The sequence below is a fragment of the Dendrobates tinctorius genome, unplaced genomic scaffold (genome assembly GCF_039654945.1).
Source record: "Dendrobates tinctorius isolate UK_male_01 unplaced genomic scaffold, ASM3965494v1 ptg000208l, whole genome shotgun sequence".
In the NCBI taxonomy this organism is placed as follows: Eukaryota; Metazoa; Chordata; class Amphibia; order Anura; family Dendrobatidae; genus Dendrobates; species Dendrobates tinctorius.
Window position 1 is genome coordinate 6,376,078 of NW_027361875.1, and position 21,136 is coordinate 6,397,213.

Genomic DNA, 21,136 nt, shown 5'->3' on the forward strand with positions numbered 1-21,136 from the left:
GGTTACAGTCTGCTATGGAGAATGGGAGTTATCCTTCACTCTGCTGTGACTCAGTGTATGCTTCCTGCTAATCTAATCCCTTCAGGGACCAAGGCTTCCCAGAGTTTAGAAACTTCCAGTATAGCTTCTACTCACTGTGTATTTCCCCTTTGGCAACTTGCAGCTTGGATCCTGTGTGTGAGCAGCTCAAGTTCCCTTTTGGCACAATCCTTCATTGATCCTAGTTCGCTGCAGTTTTCCCGGAGAAAACACGTTGCTGTTGGTTGTATAATCCCACACAGACTCTCAGCTTACCACCCTGTTCTGAAAGCTTGGATTGTCTAGGGGCTGATTCCCTGATGCTTCTTAGCTCTACTCCTGGATAGAGCACCGGTCTAATGGCTTCCAAGAGCATTCTTCTTCTCCTCCTTCTTCTTCACACTGAAAACAACTCTGCTCCTCCCCCTCCCAGTTAGGGTGTGTCTGCAAAGCTTCAGACAAGTGAGGGAGTGAGGCAAATTGTGTGTGTGTTGTGGTCTCTAGCAGAGAGAGCATAACTCCCATTGCTCACAAAACACATACAAAACAGTACATATTTAACCCTTTTGTGGTGGTAAAGAAGTAGGGCACCACACTCTTCTTGTCCAGAACACACTTAAATCTGAAGAAGGGAGGGGAAGTAAGGGATGCCCATCTTACTCTGAGTTCATCACTGCTGCAAGAAAAGAAGATTCTGAAGATAACTAAGGACAGGTGACATAGGGCACGGAAGGATGGGTGGCACAGGATAGGCAAGGATGTGTGGCATTGGATTGGCAAAGGCGGGTAGCACTGGGTTGGTAAGAATGGGTGGCACAGGATAGGCAAGGACAGGTGGCAAAGGAAGAGCAACATAGCTGGGCAGATTTACTAATAATGGTAAGTTATAAGGACCATGCAATGAATATCTGGATGTTAATGGTAGACCAATGGCTCCGTGTTAAGCACTGTTGCTGTGTAGCACTGGGGTCATGGTTTCATATCTCATCAAAGACAACATCTGCAAGAAGTTTTCTATGTTCTCCCATGCTAGCGTGGGTTTCCTCTGGGTTCTCCGGAATCCACCCACATTCCAAAAACATACTGATAGGGAATGTAGATTGTGAGCTCCATTGGGGACAGTGATGATAATGTCTGTAAAGTGCTGTGTAATAATATAGCGCTGTATAAATAATGCATAATAAATTCATAAATAATAATGGGCCCTGTTAATGATGTGGCTGAGGTTTGCCATAAAGGAAAACTAGTCTAAGGGTATACGCAAACATCTTTCTCCAACTGAAAAAAATTAAACATAATGCACAGTAGTGCAAAAACAACATTGCTGTACACATATTTAGACGTCTGTTCTTCTAATTGCTTCAGGGTTCAGAAGCTGTGAACTAGTTAAAAGAAGTAACCTGGTCATTCTTTGGGTGGCTTATTTTGGCAGCCTCCTGCTCTTTATACCTGAATGAGTATTATGGTATAATATTAATTTACTGATAAGAGGCACAAAATAAAGGCAGTCTCACAGGTCCAAATAATTCCGGTATTTGAAAAAATGGTATCGGAGCTATCCGTGTCCGTGTGGTGTGTCCATGTGGATTTGTGGTACCTCCATGTGGCACACGTGTGGCAACCGTGTGCCGCACGTGTGCTGCATCAGGATCACACAGACAGCCGCTGGGGAAGAAGCGCTACAGTAAGCGCTGTTCCCCTGGGGCTGGTGCTGAACGCGGCTGTCATTCTTCTCTCCTGCACTGCTGGCAACAGTGAGCAGGAGAGAAGAATGAATGAAAACCCGACGTGGGGTCCCTCTTCTGTTTCTGAACCAACCCGACAAAACTCACAAATGGGGGCTGCTATTCTCAGGCTGGTAAGGGGCCATTGATCTTGGCCTCCCCCCAGCCTAAAAATAGCAGCCCCCAGCTGCCCAGAAAAGGCGCATCTATTAGATGCGCCTATTCTGGAGCTTTGTGGAGTTCTTCCCACTTGCCCTGTAGCAGTGGCAAGTGGGGTCATAAGGGATTAATATCACGTTTCTATTGTAAGGTGACATTAAGCCCAAATTAGTAATGGAGAGGTGTCAATAACACCTATCCATTACTAATCCTAGAGTTATTCAAGGGTTAAATAAACACACACACAATAAGAACAAAGTAGGTTAATGAAAGAATACTGATGTGTCCCAGGAATGGGAACAACCTGTAATGTATATTCTCTGTGTTGAGTTTTTTTCCTCCAATCAGCAAAATTCCCTGTTGTTGCTACAAATAATTAGACAGTGTGAAGATTGTCCCTATGTCCCTCCCATAGTTGAGCTCTGTATTAGGTTGCTCCTCCCTTCTTCTTCAGTTTAGCCTACAGCAGCCATTACTTAATATGCATGTGTACTCCAATGTACAGATTACTCCTTTCTACCTACTGTTCATTGTAACTAATACAAGATTTTGGAAGAAAACAGCATCATTTCTCCTGGTCTTTCTACAGTTGCATTGCCAGTGGAGTTAAACTATCTGCGGATGCCTGGTGGTGTGAGTATGAGTTATACAATTATCTAAGAAGCTGACAATTAGAAGGCTTGGGATTTGCAGCCATCAGGAAGAGGCAGAATAAATACACTACACACATTGTTTAAAGCTTTATTATACTCCTAATTCCATATTGACGCCATCATTCTCCTGTAAATTAGTATAAAGTAATAAACCAACAATATCCATACCTGTCCGGCGATCAGTCATGTCCCACGGCGTAAATCCATCTCAGGGGTTAATCAGTTTACAGCCGGAGCGCTGCTAATGCGACCGCTCTGATTGTAAACTACTGGGGAATGAATGGAAGCAGCGGGCACAGACTCAGTGATGAGTGGTGACATCACCGTTAGTTACTGAGCAGGCGCCAGCTGCTTCCATTCAGAACAGCGGCTTACAGTAGTGCTTCTTCCCCCGCTGCCGTCCGTGTACACAGAGGACAGTGTGAACTGTTCTCCATCTGCCGTGTTCAGCACGTTTTGCGGACCGTGCGTTCCCACAAACACGTCCATATCTCCGTGTTTTGCACACGGTCCATGTGTCCGTGAATACACACTGACATGTGCAGAGACACAATCATTTTAATGTGTCTACATGTGTCAGTGTCTCCAGTACGTGAGGAAACTGTCACTACACGTACCAGAGCCACTGACGTATTGTTGACCGATGCACAGTGACACCATCTGCAGCAAGATGATGCTGCAGGTCTTTGGAGGTGGTCTGTGGATTGTCCTTGACTGTTCTCACCATTCTTCTTCTCTGCCTTTCTGATATTTTTCTTGGCCTGCCACTTCTGGGCTTAACAAGAACTGTACCTGTGTTCTTCCATTTCCTTACTATGTTCCTCACAGTGGAAACTGACAGGCTAAATCTCTGAGACAACTTTTTGTATCCTTCCCCTGAAAAGCTATGTTGATTAACTTTGTTTTCAGATCATTTGACAGTTGTTTTGAGGAGCCCATGATGCCACTCTTCATAGGAGAATCAAATAGGAGAACTACTTGCAAGTGGCCACTTTAAATACCTTTTCTCATGATTTGATACACCTGGCTATGAAGTTCAAAGCTCAATGAGGTTACAAAACCAACTTAGTGCTTCAGGAAGTCAGTAAAAAGTAGTTAGGAGTGTTCAAATCAAGAAAATGATAAGGGTACCCATACTTTTGCACCGGTCAAATTTTGTTTAAATGCAGATTGCACATTTTATGTTAGTACAATAAACCTCATTTGAATCCAGAAATATAACTGAGTCCATCAGTTATTAGATATATGAAACTGAAATAGCTGTTGCAAAAACCAAAATTGTTATAAAGAAAAAAGGTTAACATTAATAGGGGTGCCCAAACTTTTACATATGACTGTATATAAAACCTTAATCACAGTTGACAAAAATATTATCCTTCATATAATGAAAGTGATATAATTTTCCAGACATGTTCACACTTCAGTTTTAACATTGCGATTGTGCGTTCAGTTTGGAGGAACAGATAAAATGGAATAGAGTAAAATATGAAACCATTGCATAACTGATACAAATGGAAGAAGACTGTCCATACTCTGAAATTTCAACTTTTAGAACAGAAGAAAAAAGTTCTGCATGCTGCACTTTTCCTTCCATTGTAAAAAATGGACATAACAGAACCCAAATGGACCACATAAAACAAATGGGGCTCTCTGCTACTATCAGTATTACTAACGCAACCGATCTGTTTTTGACTCCATTTGTCTGTTCTGCTTGAAAAACTGGTGTGAATATAACTTTAATTACTTTCTTATGGTTTGTAAGATCTCTACTTGCTGCCATTCAATAGAATCCTTCATCAATTAACCCCCATTTGGAAAAAAATCCATCGTGGTCACAAAATGGATTTGTAACATATGGATCCCACATAGCAGCTGTTATACTGTACTTTCAGCTTGCCCAGATGCAGCTGCTTCATGAATGTCGCAACGGCTTTTATAGAATTACTAGCTGAAGAGCCCGGCACTGCCCAGGCATAGTAACGAACTGTGGTTAGTTATAACAAATTATAATTATCCTCCATCCCATAGTCCCGTGCCCATATACCCATCATACATATTCTCCATCCCATAGTCCCATGCCCATATACCCATCATACATATTCTCCATCCCATAGTCCCATGCCCATATACCCATCATACATATTCTCCATCCCATAGTGCCATGCCCATATACCAATCATACATATTCGCCATCCCATAGTCGAGTGCCCATATACCCATCACACATCCTTCATCTCATAGTCCCATACCCATATACCCATCATACATATCCTCCATCCCATAGTCCCGTGCCCATATACCCATCACACGTGCTCCATCCCATAGTCCCGTGCCCATACACCGATCATACATATCCTCCATCCCATAGTCCCGTGCCCATATACCCATCACACATGCTCCATCCCATAGTCCCGTGCCCATTTACCCGTCATACACCTCCATCCCATAGTCCAGTGCCCAGATACCCATCACACATCCTCCATCCCATAGTCCCGTGCCCATATACCTGTCATACATATCCACCATCCCATAGGCCCGTGCCCATATACCCATCATACATATCCTCCATCCCACAGTCCAGTGCCCAGATACCCATCACACATCCTCCATCCCATAGGCCCGTGCCTTATACCCATCATACATATCCTCCATCCCAAAGTCCAGTGCCCATATACCCATCACACATCCTCCATCCCATAGTCAACCATTATGACATCATAATGAGCGGCAGGGCTTGATGACATCAGCGTCGCCATGGCAACCATTGTGACATCATAATGAGGGGCGGGGCTTGATACGCACACACTGTTTCCCCAGTATGCAAATAGGGGCATTATGACATCATAATGAGGGTCGGGGCTTGACGCGCACACACTTTTTCCCGAGTATGTAGATAGGGGCAAAATTGTTTGGTGAATTGGAACACGTGGGGTTAAAATTTCTCCTCACAACATAGCCTAGGACGCTCTCGGGGTCCAGACGTGTGAATGTGCCAAATTTTGTGGCTGTATCTGCGACGGTGCGGATGCCTATCCTGGACATACACACATACATACACACATGCATACATACATACACACTTTGAGCTTTATATATTAGATTCATGAAGCGGCTGCACTGTCCCTGCATCTCCAAGTGTGCCAACCGCTGCATAAGACCTTACCCTATTAAGACACACACAAGTCAAACATATGTCCTGGACTTTAGAGTTAGACAATGAAGGCCTGTGTTGATTGATAACAAGCCAACATTTTTAAAGAAGGGAAGAATTGATAGAGAAAGCCATTCCACATAGCAGTTCCCAATGAACTCTCTAGTTTTCACCCTTATGACGGGATCAAGCCTTCGCTGCCCGAGGCCCCTGGGTTGCTTCCATGGAGCCGATGCTGGCTGAAGGAGCAAGTTGACAGTAAAACAGTAAGCGAGCTGGGTCAGTGGCAGAAAGACGAAGTAGCCAGAGTCCAAGGTCAATTCCAGAAAATCACATACATGGTTATTAGGAGTAGAAAAAAAAATGAGGTGCAAAATCTGGGTCAGAATTCTAGGAAGTACTCTAATAATGCATAACAGGAGCAGAGGAATACAATTCAATAACTGTCAATGGCAGAATGACACCAGAGGATTAAAAAGTAACATATCCTCAATGGACACTGCGTCCTCACTGACAATTGGCCCGGTGACTGACTGCAGCCAATGGCAATTCAACGAGGCCAAAATAACATATATCAAAGTAATGACTAAGTGGCAGAACACTAATCACAACATCCAGCAGGAGGAGACACATCAGGGGCTTAGTTGTGTACATACTGACCAACGGAAGAGAATCACTCCACCAGCATATGGTGAAAGAACTGAGCAATGAGCGAGCCACCTAGCAATGATGCCATTGCTTCCTTCCTTGCTGTCACCACCATTGAGACAGCCGAGAGTTGGCACCTAACAGAAGGAGCTGAAACAAGATCAGCTGAAAGTGGAATAAGCCTTTAAATTACACATACACTAGACATTAGCAGCTCTTAGAAGCTTTTTCCATTATATAAAGGGTAAAACTGTGATTAATTCCTAAGGCCACGTGCACACACTGAGCATGTGCAGCAAATTTTTATGCTGCAAAAAATGTATTTTTCTTCTCATTCAATGGGAATGGGTGAAAAAGTCTACAAAATTGCTGAAAGAATTGGAATGTTGCAGACTAGAAAAAACTCTTAATTCTCTATTCTCAGCCTGATTGTATGCTGGTTACTGTATGCACTGTCGTACAATGTGGTCTTGTTGGCTGGAGCAAGGACCATATGGCTTTAGAGCAGACTGACATATAATACGTAGTGACATAGAGACACCCGTCAGCGGTCCAGTATATTATTACCAACACACAACCACCATCAATCAAGTGACAGATGATTTTTCAGTTTTGCCTATGACATGGAGGAACACCTCCATCCTTGCAATGGGCTGCGATATTCTACGATCTACAAAACGTGAAGAATAGATTGCATGTGACAAAATTGAAACCAATGTCAGGAGAAATGTGTGCTGTGTTCCCAGAAAATTGTATTATTGAACAAACTCTGTATAGAAAAAAAAGACAAAATACAATGTTCTTGTAGTTTTCGTGACAGTTTTTGACATAGTCTTTGGAGTCAAAGCCTGAAATGGATTAAAAAAAAGCACAGGAACAATATAAAGGAAATTTGAAACATCTCCTGTCATATGCATTCATTTTTGTGTTTGGCTGTAAAAAAAAAACAAAAAAAAAAACATTGTGTTTCCAGCATAATGCTATTATCATAAATTAAATTATATTGTCATAATTAGAGTTGAGCGAATATGTTTGGAAATGATCGCCAAATCTGAATTTGCCACATTTGCCGAATTGGTACCCTATTCGTGCTGAATTTATGTTTGACGATCGGTTCCGAACATATTCTGTCATTTCTACTACCATTTACTCCAATGACGTTCGGCTGTGTTCTCAGGCGATTGTAATCTGAACCGAATTTTTAAAAATTTGCTCAACTCTAGTCATAACATATTTTTTCTGCTTTTTTACATAACCAAAAATGTGCTCAGTTCTCTTCAATATACAAGCAGGGAACATATAAGCAATATATATCCTTTCACATGCATATATAAAAAATGTTTTGCTTTTTATTAAATCGCCAATAACCAATCATGAATTCTTTATTCTAGTGCTAATTACAATGAACAGGAAAATTCCGGGACTGATAACGTTGGCAGTAGCCTGGCTGGGAATTGGGATGTTGATTGGCCATTTTTTAATTATTCCTCCACAACTTTCATGGCTGAAGAAAATGAGTAGAGATGGAGATCCTGAGTATAGCCAACAACTTCATCAAGAGATCCAGGCTGAGGAAATTCACAAAAATTTACAGTAAGACTAAAGATTGATAACAAATTAAACCAATAATATTACTAATTGGCATTCAGTAAAGAGTCGGTTCAATTCTCCTAACAGGAGAATTCTCTGTTGTGTATTTAATAATATTAATCAGAATGCTGTAACCACTTTTCCTAAAATCAGAGAAGATCTTGGATCCTTGCTCCCTCAACACCATCCCCAACCACTTGAAGACTTGTCATAATATAGGAATTTGTATACACAAGCTCACATTTACTGATCACATTGCCTTTCAAATTGTGGTTCTGAATATTGAGGCAAAAACAAACAAACACACTTACACACGTAGATCCATTCAAGTGAATTGGTCTGTGCACATGTCAGAGTGTTTCTACGGACCGCATGTCTGTGGGCAAAATACGTTGACATGTCCATTTTTTAACAGCAGTACGGAGCGCAAAATCCATGTGTCATCAGTGTGACACGTATCGGCGCCTGTAAAGCATGTACATCAGGTGTGGGTTATGGTTATTTTTTATTTTTGGTTTATTACAGGAGACAAGTGCTTCAATGGAATGGGAATTAGGTGGGTATAACTGTGTTTGCTATTTGTAATTAAAAAAGAAAAGTGTGTTTTGTTTTATTACAAATTAAAGACTTTATACTGGCTTTGTGTTTATTTACCATATAGACGCCTCTCCATTACTAACCCGTGGGCTTGATATCCCCAGACAATACAAAGGTGACGTCAACCATCAGCCCCACAAATATGAACCTTACTTGCCACCACCACAGGATGAGTGGGTTTAGCTGGGCAAAGCACCAGGATTGGTGCATTTAATAGATGTGCCTTTTCTGGTCAGCTGCGTACAGCTATTTTTAGGTTGGGGGTGTCAATATCCATGACCCCTTACCAGCCTGAGAATATTAGCTACCAGCTGTCAGTTTTAGCTTGGCTGGTTGTCACAAATTGGGTACCCCACACTGTTTCTGTTTATTTGTTTATTTAAATAATTAAAAAAACAGCATAGGGACCCTCTATTCTTGATAACCTGCCTTCCTCCAGCTGACAGCTGAGGTTTGCAGCCCGCGGTTGTCAGTTTTGCCTGGCTGGTTATCAAAAATATAGGGGAACTCGCGCTATTGATTTATTTACTTATTTATAGCATAGGCGGCGGCTGATGAATACTGTTTAGATGTTCTTTTGCATACTACAGATGCTTAATTTTCCCCGCCTCTGACTAATGTGTCCTGGACAGACACACTGGTAAACTATTGTATTTATCTTTCTACTATATAAAGGCCATGTTCATCACTGAAAAGCACTTCCCCTGATGAAGCTGCACTGCGGCAGCAATACGCGTGAGGTCTTCCCACACCCTTTCCTTTCCACACCTCCTGCTCCTTTTCCATCCTGGAGCCTTCTCTGCGGTATTACCCATCAGGGTCTTCCGGTTTTGTCTTGTCTTCTGACCTTTATGGGTTTTATTTATAACTGTCAGCAATCATATATAGGAGCATTGGCATTTCTGTACACATTCTTTGGATTGTGATTTTCTATTTACGGTAATATTGGCTGTTTTACGCCCCATCTTATTCTTTTCTTATCCTAAAATCCCTTGCATTATGCAGCAGAGATTGGATAGGTGTTGAATTTACCCAATTCCTTACATCATGCTATATGGCTTTTTGATTTTTTTCAATCTTACAAGGCATTTATGGGGACGCCCATTGATTGCCTATTATGTGGTTCATTTGAAATATCTTAGATTTAATTAACTGGATTCTAATGACTGACTAATTTCTATCATTAGATCACTATCTGTTATTATATATACAGTGTTTATAATGGTATGGTGCATTTTAAGGTATCATAGGTCATTGTATTGTGGTGACACATACAGTGGCTTCGTCCACTTCATTGCATTTATTATTTTGTAATTCTGCCTATTCTTTGTGCCATTTCATAGTTTGAGTATTGTGTACATGCACATGACATCCCATTATATTGGTCGTCCGTGCATGAATAAGGGTGTGTGTATTGTGTTTTTAATTTGGTCTTAATCATGTTTGTGTTTTTGTGATAATAAAGAGTAATTTTTGATGTATTCCATTTATGGGTGTGCACAGTCTATATGCATGGGTCTCTCTTTTTTGTCCTAATTTAATGGGGTGGACTCAGTAGAGGTTTTCTTCTGACGACTCTTCCATGGAGTCCAAATTTGTAAAGGTGTCTGTGAATAGTAGAACAATATACCACAACTCCAGTGTCTGCTAAATCTTTCTGAAGCTCTTTTGCAATCAAGCGAGGGTTCTGATTTGCCTCTTCAGCAATCCTATAAGCAGCTTGCACTGAAATTTTGCTTGGTCTTCAAGACCTTATCTTGACCTCCACTGTTCCTGTTAACTGCCATTTCTTAATTACATTTTGAACTAAGGAAAGGGCAACCTGAAAACACTTTGCTATCTTCTTATAGCCTTATCCTGCTTTGTGGGCCTCCACCCTTTTCATTTTCAGAGTGCTAGGCAGCTGCTTAGAATCCATGGCTGCTGTTTTTTGGCACAAGGTTACAGGAGACTGGGTTTTTAAAATGCTGGGAAATTTGCATCACCTTGCCCTTCCTAACAATGATAGTGAAAATGCCATAATCCTAACAGACTACAGTAATTAACCCCTTAACCCCAAGGATGGTTTGCACGTTCATGACCGGGCCAATTTTTACAATTCTGACCACTGTCCCTTTATGAGGTAATAACTCTGAAATGCTTCCATGGATCCTGGTGATTCTGACACTGTTTTCTCGTGACATATTGTACTTCATGTTAGTGGTAAAAATTTCATTCAAATAACTTGCGTTTATTTGTGAAAAAAACGGAAATTTGGCAAAAAATTTTAAAATTTCGCAATTTTCCAACTTTGAATTTTTATGCCCTTAAATAACAGAGATATGGCACACAGAAACTTAATAAGTAACATTTCCCACATGTTTACTTTACATCAGCACAATTTTGGAACCAAAATTTTTTTTTGTTAAGAAGTTATAAGGGTTAAAAGTTGACCAGCGATTTCACATTTTTGCAACACCATTTTATTTTTATGGACCACATCACATTTGAAGCCACTTAGAGGGGTCTATATGATAGAAAATACCCAAAAGTGACACCATTCTAAAAACTGCACCCCTTAAAGTGCTCAAAACCTCATTAAAGAAGTTTATTAACCTTTCAGGTGCGTCACAGGAATTTTTTGAATATTTAAAAAAAAAAATGAACATTTAACTTTTTTCACAAAAAAAATACATCAGGTTCAATTTTTTTTTATTTTGCCAAGGGTAACAGGAGAAATTGGACTGCAAAAGTTATTGTGCAGTTTGTCCTGAGTACGCTGATACCTGATATGTGGGGGGAACCACTGTTTCGGCGCATGGTAGAGCTCAGAAGGGAAGGAGCGTTGTTTGACTTTTTCAATGCAAAATTGGCTGGAATTCAGATCGGACGCCATGTCACGTTTGGAGAGCCCCTGATGTACCTAAACAGTGGAAACCCTCCATAAATAACCCCATTTTGGAAACTAGACCCCCCAAGGAACTCATCTAGATATGTGTGGGGAACTTTGAACCTACAAGGGCTTCACAGAAGTTTATAACGTACAGCAGTACAATTAAAAAATCATATTTTTTCCACAAAAATGATCTTTTCACCCCCAATTTTTATTTTCCAAGGGTAACAGGACCCTAAAAGTTATTGTGCAATTTGTCCTGAGTACGCTGATACCCCATATGTGGGTGTAAATGACTATTTGGGCGCATAGCAGAGCTCAGAAGGGAAGCGGCGCCATTTGACTTTTTTGGTTGGAATTGACATCGGACACCATGTTGCGATTGGAAAACCCCTGATGTACCAAAACAGTGGAAACCCCCCACAAATGACACCAATTTGTAAACTAGACCCCCCAAGGAACTTATCTAGATGTGTGGTGAGAACTTTGAACCCCCAAGGGCTTCACAGAAGTTTATAACGCCCAGGCGTGAAAATAAAAAAATCGTATTTTTTACACAAACAAGATCTTTTAGTCACCAATATTTTATTTTCCCAAGGGTACCAGGAGAAATTGGACCCCAAAAGTTGTTGTCCAATTTGTCCTGAGTATGCTGATTCCCCATATGTGGGAGAAAACTACTGTATGGGCACACGTCGGGGCTCGGAAGGGAAGTAGTGACGTTTTGGAATGCAGACTTTGATGGAATGGTCTGCGGGTATCATGTTGCCTTTGGAGAGCCCCTGATGTACTTAAACAGTGTAAACCCCCCACAAATGACACCATTTTGGAAACTAGACCCCCTAAGGAACTTATCTAGATGTGTGGTGAGCACTTTAACCCCCCAAGAGCTTCACAGAAGTTTATAATGCCCGGGCATGAAAATAAAAAAATCGTATTTTTTCCACAAACATGATCTTTTAGTCCCCAATTTTTTTTATTTTCCCAAGGGTAAGAGGAGAAATTGGACCCCAAAAGTTGTTGTCTAATTTGTCCTGAGTACGCTGATACCCCATATGTGGGAGAAAACTACTGTATGGGCACATGTCGGGGCTCGGAAGGGCAGTAGTGACGTTTTGGAATGCAGACTTTTTATGGAATGGTCTGCGGGTGTCATGTGCGTTTGGAGAGCCCCTGATGTACCTAAACTATTGAAACTCCCCACAAGTGACCCCATTTTGGAAACTAAACCCCCCACGGAACTTATCTAGATGTGTGGTGAGCACTTTGAACCCCCAAGAGCTTCACAGAAGTTTATAACGCCCGGGCGTGAAAATAAAAAAATCATTTTTTCCCACAAAAATGATATTTTTGCCCCCAATTTTTTATTTTTCTAAGGGTAACAGGAGAAATTGGACACCAAAAGTTGTTTTGCAATTTGTCCTGAGTATGCTGATACCCTATATGTGGGGGTAAAACACTGTTTGGGCGCATGGCAGAGCTTGGAAGGGGAGGAGCACCATTTGACTTTTTCAACTCAGAATTGGCTGGAATTGAGATCAGACGCCATGTTGCATTTGGAGAGCACCTAATGTGCCCAAACAGTGGAAACCCCCCAATTATAACTCCAACCCTAACCCCAACACACCCCTAACCCTAATCTCAGCCCTAACTCTAGCGCTAACCCTAGCCCTAACCCTAACCCTAGCCCTAACCCTATCCCTAACCCTAGCCCTAGCTCTAATGGGAAAATTTAAATAAATACATTTTCTTTTAATTTTATTATTTTTCCCTAACTAAGGGGGTGATAACAGGGGGTTTGATTTACTATTTATGGTTTTTTTTATTTTTGGTAGCTGTCATACGCTAAAAGACACTTTTTATTGTAAAAATAGTTTTTGCATCACCACATTTTGAGAGCTATAATTTTTCCATATTTTGACCCACCGAGTCACGAGAGGTCTTATTTTTTGCGGGATGAGCTGATGTTTTTATTGGTATCATTTTCGGCACGTGACTTTTTTGATCGCTTTTTATCCCGATTTTTGGGACGCAGAATGAACATAAACCAGCGTTTCATTAATTTCTTTTGGGGGGTGCGTTTACACCGTTCCACCTGCGGTAAAATTGATAAAGCGGTTTTATTCTTCAGGTCAGTACAGTTACAGTGATACCTCATTTATGTAGTTTTTTTATGTTTTGGCGCTTTTATGCAATGAAAACAATTTTATATAAAAAATAATTATTTTTGCATCGCTTTATTCTGCGAGCTATAACTTTTTTATTTTTTTGCTGATGATGCTGTATGGTGGCTCATTTTTTGCGGGACAAGATGACATTTTCAGTGGTACCATGGATATTTATATGCATCTTTTTGATCGCGCGTTATTGCACTTTTTGTTTGGCGGTATGATAATAAATCATTATTTTTTTATTCGTTTTTTATTTTTGTTTTTTAAGAGGTTCGCTAAAGGGGTTAACTAATAGGACAGTTTTATAGGGCAGGTCGTTACGGACGCGTCGATACCAAATATGTGTACTTTTATTGTTTTGGGGATTTTTTATTTCCAAAAAATGAATTTATTAGGGAATATTTTTTTTTTAAATTTATTTAGCGATTTTTTTAAAATTATTTTTACACTTTTTTTAACTTTTTTACATTGTCCCAGGTCGGACATCACTGTCATGTGACATCGCTGATCTGTCACATCACAGATCACTGTGACAGATCAGCAATCTGTCACAGGCACTACACAGGCTTCCTCCTTGCCTGCGCTTTGCAGGCATGAGGAAGCCAGCTCCCTGCAGGCCCCCGAAGGTCCCCGTCGCCATCTTGGATTCGGGGACCTGCAGGGATGGAGCCCCCCGCAGCAGCGCTGCACATTGCGCTGCTGTGGGGGGCTCAGGGAAGCACGGAGGGAGCCCCCTCCCTGCCGATGCTTCCCTTTAACTCCCGGTACACCGCAATTGTGTTTGATCGCGGTGTACAAGGGGTTAACGTGTTAACGACACATTGTGCCGGGTGTCAGCTGTGATAATCAGCTGATACCCGGCCGCGATCAGCGGCGCTCACCACGTGGGCGCCGCTGATCGCTGTGACGTACTATCCCGTCCCTGAGAATTAAGTCCCAGGGCACATGGACGGGATAGTACGTCACATGGCAGTAAGGGGTTAAGGTCTGTAGTGAAAATGCCATAATCCTAACAGACTACAGTAATTAAGGTCTGAAACCTTAGTCAAAGTTATCTAAGCATTCAAATCTCCAAGGGTGCCCAAACTTTTGCATAAATTTCTTTTTGTAAATTTTAAAATGTAAAGATAAATATATAATTTTTTGCCTAAAATACAAAGGAAATGTGTTATCTTTAACCCCTTACTGACTGTGCCAAATTTTTCAAATCTGGCCAGTGTCACTTCATGTGGTAATAACTCTAGAATGCTTCAACGGATCTCATTGATTTTGAGATTGTTTTTTCGTGACACATTGTAGTTTACGTTAACAGTAAATTTATAAAAATATCAGAAATTTGTGAAAAAAATGCCTAAAATTAGCAATTTTCAAACTTTGAATGATTATCGTTTAATCCAGACAGTCATATTGTATAAAATAGTATTTAAATAACATTTCCCTTATGTCTGATTTACATCAGTACTATTTTTAAAATATCCTTTTATTTTGTTTGGATGCTAGAAGGTTTTAAATTGTAGCAGCAATTTTTCATTTTTTTTAAGGAAATTTACAAAACTTTTTTTTTTCAGAGACCTATTCAGTTTTGAAGTGACTTTGGTCGACCTATATCTCGTACAATCCCCAAAAGTGAGAACATTTTAAAAACGGCACCCCTCAAGGTATTCAAAACTGCTGTCAGTCGGGTGCTTTTCAGCAATTAAAGGGGTTGTCCGGGCTTTTCACTTAATCTCAGTGCATATCTGGGCTGCAGAATGCTCACAATAAGTAATTTACCTTCTGTGGCTAGTTTGCACGGTTTCCAAGATATAAGCTCTTGCTTGTAAAAAAAACGTCCAGGGGGGAGTGTTCTGGCAGTGAAATGAGAACTGGTTATTTCCTCCTACTCTACTAAAATCATGCCCTCTATGCAACAACCCCACCCTCCATAGCTACAGGCCCTCCCCGACCACATGAAGAAGCCTATCCCTCCTCACACATTAACAAATCCTCCCCCTCTAGCAGCCTCAGTGCAGAGTGCATCTGCTCCTCCCCCAGACACACGCTGAGCAGTGATCTATAGAAAGTGAAACTATTGAGGAGGAAAAGACCAGTTCTCATTTCAATGCCAGAACACCCCCCCTGGATGTTTTTCTTACAAGCAAGAGATGATATCTAGTAAACCCTGCAAACTGGCCACAGAAGGTAAATTACTTATTGTCAGCATTCTGCAGCCCAGATATGCACTGAGATTATGTGAAAAGTCCGGACAACCCCTTTAATACAAAGTGGCATGACAGGAAGGAAAAATGTTATTTTTATCACTTAAATGTCGCTAACTTCTGAACAGGCTGCTATAGCCGACAGACTCTAGGGCCGTTATTTAGTCATGAATTGCCATTGGAAACATCAGGACTAGAGACGAGTGTATTTGTTTGTTTTGTGTCCCCAAATCTGATTTTGACATATTTGCGCCATATTCAAGCACTATTCATACCGAATGTATGTTTGATGATCGATTCCGAACATATTCGGTAATTTCTACTCCCATTGACTCTAATGATGTTCAGCTGTTTTTGACGAATATTGCAAAAGCAATATTCGAATCCGATTGTATTTGGAACCAAATCCGAACAAATTCGCTCATCTCTAATCAGAGCCACAAAATCATGATCTTGGGGCGCTGATGGGTGTAACAACCCTGTCGGCTTCACTGCATGGCCTCCCATCCCCCACCTGCCTTACACATCAACTTACACACTACTCCAGGCCATGCTGTGGGTTCTGTCTTCTGCCGGCTCCATGCTGCATGCCTCATGCCTGCTCTCTGCATGCTTCCTGGCTGTATGCATAGGGGGGCGGCGCCAGAACTCTCTGGCTCTTATTGAGTCTGTGTGTACCTGCCTAATGTGTCCCCGGCCAATTACCAAGAGGTCTCCACTACTTAAGGTATCCTTGCCCATAGGAGGATGCCTGAGCAATGCCTTTACTCAATTAGTGTCTTGCTACTGAGCTGCCAGGTCCTGTCCTGTATTTCGCCTTCTCTGAAGGCTAGTTCTTAACTTTGTCTTGTAGCTGTCCGCCTGCCCTCCAGGAGGCAGAATATCCTGGTCTCTGTGTCCTTTGTCCCTAACCTTGTCTCATACCTGTCCTCTTCACCCTCCAGGAGGCAGAATATCCTGGTCCCTGTGTTATTGTTCCTGTTCCTGGCCGTGTCTGAACTCAGTCCTACCTCTGTCTATTAGTCTCCATGTCTGTGCTCCTTTCCCTGCCATGCCTATCCTCATGTCCTCTCCATCTGCCTGTGCTCCGCACTCTTGCGCCTCTGCCTGTGCTCCACATTCCTGCGGTTCTGCCTGTGCTCCGCACTCCTGCGGTTCTGCCTGTGCTCCGCACTCCTGTGGTTCTGCCTGCGCTCCGCACTCCTGCAGTTCTGCCTGTGCCCTGCTTCTGCAGAACCTTTTGCTGCAAACTGCAGCTCCTTTCCGCAGTCTTGCAGTTCTTCTCCAGTGTGAACAGGTCCAAACCTGTTCCCTCATACCTGTCCATGTTTCCATCCTACCTGCACTAGTTCTTACACCTCCTGTGTGAACAGGACCCTACCTATTCCATACACCACTCCTTCCTGCCCGTGTCCCTGTGCCTTTTGAATTCGCTCCTGCCCCTGTGTCTCAGCCGTCCCCGCCTGCCAGTGTCTCAGCCGTGCCCGCCTGCCAGTGTTTCTGCAGTGCCCGCCTGCCAGTGTCTCAGCTGTGCCCGCCTGCCAATGTCTTAGCCATGCTCATCTGCCAGTCATGCCTGCCACCCGCACCTGTCCTAGTGTTCCGTCTCCCCGAGTGGGATCAGCAGCCACAGCCAGACACCACCCTGGAGTGGCACCTGGCAACTACCTGCCACACAAGCCTGACCTCACCATCAGAGGCTCTATTGAAGACCAAGGTAGCTGTCGTAGTCACGTCTCTTCCAGGGTAGTCTGGTTTGTGACACAGTGGGGCCACAACCCCCTGGCTCACACCCACCAGTCAGGGCGTGAGCGTGACAATGGGGTTAAAGAGGGAGCCCCCACACTCTGTGAACCATTTACATGCCACAGTCACTACTGACAGCATCTAAGGGGTTAAAAAGCCATGGTTGGTGCCATCACAAATCAAGGATGATACAGCAAGGTGTCAGCTATAGTGTACAGTCAACAGCTGATGCATTTTCAGCAGTCGGGGATGCCATTCTGTGATATGTGAGGTCAGTTAAAAGACGTATTGGTGGTCACTAAGGGGTTAACTTCAGGCTTTTCAAGGGATCATTTAATCTTCAACTTGCTTAACTGTTCACAATAACTGTTATTTTGACCAGGGGTGTTCAAACTTTGACATGCCTGCCACTGTATAAGTTCTTTCTACTGGTTCCCTAGATGACTGATGGCTGGACCACCATTGTAAATACACACCTGTACTCTGTATCTCCTCCACCTCACTGTAGATTGTAAGCTCTCACGAGCAGGGTCGTCTTATTTTGCTTTAATTATTGTATTGTTAATGTTGTTACTTATGACTTGTGTTTTGAAACTGTTAAACTTTAAAGCGCTGCGGAATATGTTGGCGCTATATAAATAAAGATTATTATTATTATTATAAGTATATAGGCCAGGAGTTCTCTTTCCTGATACCTGACTTAAGGTTCATTTACATTGCGCTATGACATGTGTAGTACCACTCTATTTATTCTTAATGGGACCACGGGGGATCGCGGGGAACACTAGAATGAATGGAGCGGAAGTGCACATGAACGACCTGCGCTCTATTCACATGGGGCTCTACAGATAACTTACAGGGGATAGGGGACAACTTGCAAACCTGAGATTACCCCTTTTAAGATTCAGGCTTATGTATCTGTAATAAGTGATGCATGATCACTGAAGGCCACGGTTGTATTGTTGTTTTGAGAAACACATTTTAGTTAGCTTCATAAATGATTATCTATGAAAAACTTTAAACCTTGATGCAATTCACTTATATTAAAACTTTACTCACAGCGTTACACAGTTGATCACTTATTAATAGTGATGAGTGAACATGCTCACCGCTACTCGTTACTTGCCCGAGTATCACTGTACTCGGTGTACTCGGCAAGCACCGAGCATTTCCGGGATTATTCCACGGAAGCTCGGGTCTCCACCCTGCATTTTTGATGGTCTTTAGAGCACCAATGAACATGCAGGGATTGTCTGCCATACACTGTAATACCGCAGCCATCTTTGTTGTGATATTACAGTGATTTGCTGGCCAAACAGCGTCATCAGGTCTACGCCACCCTGCTCGGCGCATTCAGCTCCGGAATCAGATAGTGTAGGGAGAGCTGCTGCTGAGATAGGGTCAGATTTGTGTTTTTATTAGTTAGTGTGGGTCTACCATTGTTCAATCCACAAATCCAGCTAAATCAACAGTCTTTTTTTATGGCTAATTAAGGGGTATATAGATTGCAGTGCTAGGTAGGCAGGGGAGTCTATGTGCGCATATCCACATCAGTGCAAGGCATGCAGGCACTGCATGTGAGTATATACAGTAGATCTCACGGCATACATCAAAAGGGTCCACTACTGTCTGCTGCTGCCTCTTATATACAATATATACCTAGCTGCAGGTATCCATGGCTAGGATTGTTTTTTTTTTGCACCTGAATCCTGCTAATTTTATTACAAAGCAATCCAGAGTCCCCTTTTTATTCTACATTTATTTGGTTATCACACTGCAGACTACAGCCAGGTCATTTTAATACAACAGCGTGAAAATCTAGCAATCTAAAATGGCTTTTTTTTGTCCCAGGCATCACATCTGAGTGTGCAGAAAATTCTGGCCTTTTTTTGGTACTGTAGTATTTTTTGAAGCGTCTTACAACATTTTTGGACACCATTTTGCTGACCAAAAAATCTTTAGCTGCCCAAAAAATATTTAGCTACAGTTCTTATATGTATCACTGTGTTTTGTATGCCACACACATCGCATATCATTGCGCTAAATATTTGACAATTTTAATACTCCAACAAATTTTTTTTAGTGTCATAGCCTACTTATTGGCACAATTTTGGTGGGCCAAAAAAATCCAGGACACATATTTAACAGCGTTTTATCTCCATCAGACGCCAGATCTATCTGTGGTCTATAAATAGTTGCTTTTCAGACCTACATTTCACTTTTTTAGCTGTCTGCTACCCTAGGTCTATACACTATTTTGGGTTAAAAAATAAAAAAAATACAGGCCACATATTGAACAGTCTGGTATCTCTGACACGCCTCATCTATCTTTGGCCTACAAAGTGTGCTTTTGAGGCTTCCATTCACCTTTTTCTTTTTTTTGCTGTGTGTTAGCTCTAAACGCTATAGTGCAGTAAAAAATAAATATACACACCACATATTGAACAGTGTGGAATCTCAGTCAAACGCCAGATGTATCTGTGGTCTACAAATTGTGGCATTTCAGGGCTACATTCCAATGTATTTGCTGTCTGTGACCCTATTTCTATACACTATTTTGGGGTACAAATTTTAAAAATACATGCCACATATTGAAGAGTCTGATATCTTAGTCAAACGCCTGATGTATCTGGGGACTACAAATTGTGACATTTAAGGCCTACATTCCACTGTATTTGCTGTCTGTTACCCTAGGTCTATACACTATTTTTGGGGAAAAAATTAAAACACAGGCCACATATTGAACAGTGTGGTATTTCGGTAAAAATACTTCTGTTTCAAGTTGTTATGGCTGCTTTATTACTGTGTCTTAATTGCACCAACTACGACCACCATCATCATCTTATGCCTAGAGGCAGTCACTGCACAGATAGAAAGTCTGAGGAGCAGAGGGTGAATGCTTGGGCGGTGTTGTACTCTGGATTACGAAGGTGAAATCTTCTAGATTAAATCATGGCTGGAAGAGCCAGAGCAAGAGCACGTGGAAGAGCACGGGGCCAGGACTCGCAACTACTGAAGCCTTGCATTCCTGGGCCAGATTCTGACAATCCATCACCTACTAATACTGAACTTGTTGGGTGAGGATGTCAAAAAGGAGCCCCTGCAGTTTCTAGACCAGAAGCTAGAGATTTTAACATTTTGGCTGTATTTCAAGAGGTGTCAATTGGAAAGCATGGTGGTCGTAGATGTGACTTCTACTATATAGGTGTTTCCACTAGACAATCCATCCAACATGTTATTGAATCAAAATGGATTTTTTCTCACAACTCTGTTCAGCTGTGCACAAGCTATGTCAAATTGGTAGCTAGACCCCAGTGGGTCTTTTCACAGTGTCATGTTGACTACAGTCCACAGATGTTATGTAGATCCCTAATCTCACCTCTACTTTACGAGCATGATGAATTAATAGTAAAAGCACATGATATTGATGGAGCTGTTGTATTCTTGCCAAAGAATCAAAATAAGATCAATGAGGTGGTTAGCTGCACATGCAATGGAGAAATAGTAAAGATGACAATTACTTTCACATTTGAGTTAACACACACTCTATCAACTTGCTTTCACTTTTACAACATTATATTACAAACACTTGAAGAAGAAGATGAATAT

The 21,136-nt window shown here is 41.8% G+C and overlaps 1 protein-coding gene across 1 annotated transcript in view; it reads left to right on the forward strand.

The window, feature by feature from the left end:
* Nucleotides 1-7,755: 7,755 nt before the first annotated feature.
* LOC141058039 (putative N-acetylated-alpha-linked acidic dipeptidase) overlaps nucleotides 7,756-21,136 on the forward strand; it is a 262,752-nt gene continuing 249,371 nt past the window's right edge. Inside the window, exon 1 of the mRNA XM_073554180.1 lies at nucleotides 7,756-7,946. Coding sequence (XP_073410281.1) covers nucleotides 7,756-7,946 — 191 coding nt within the window. The remainder of the gene's footprint in view (nucleotides 7,947-21,136) is intronic.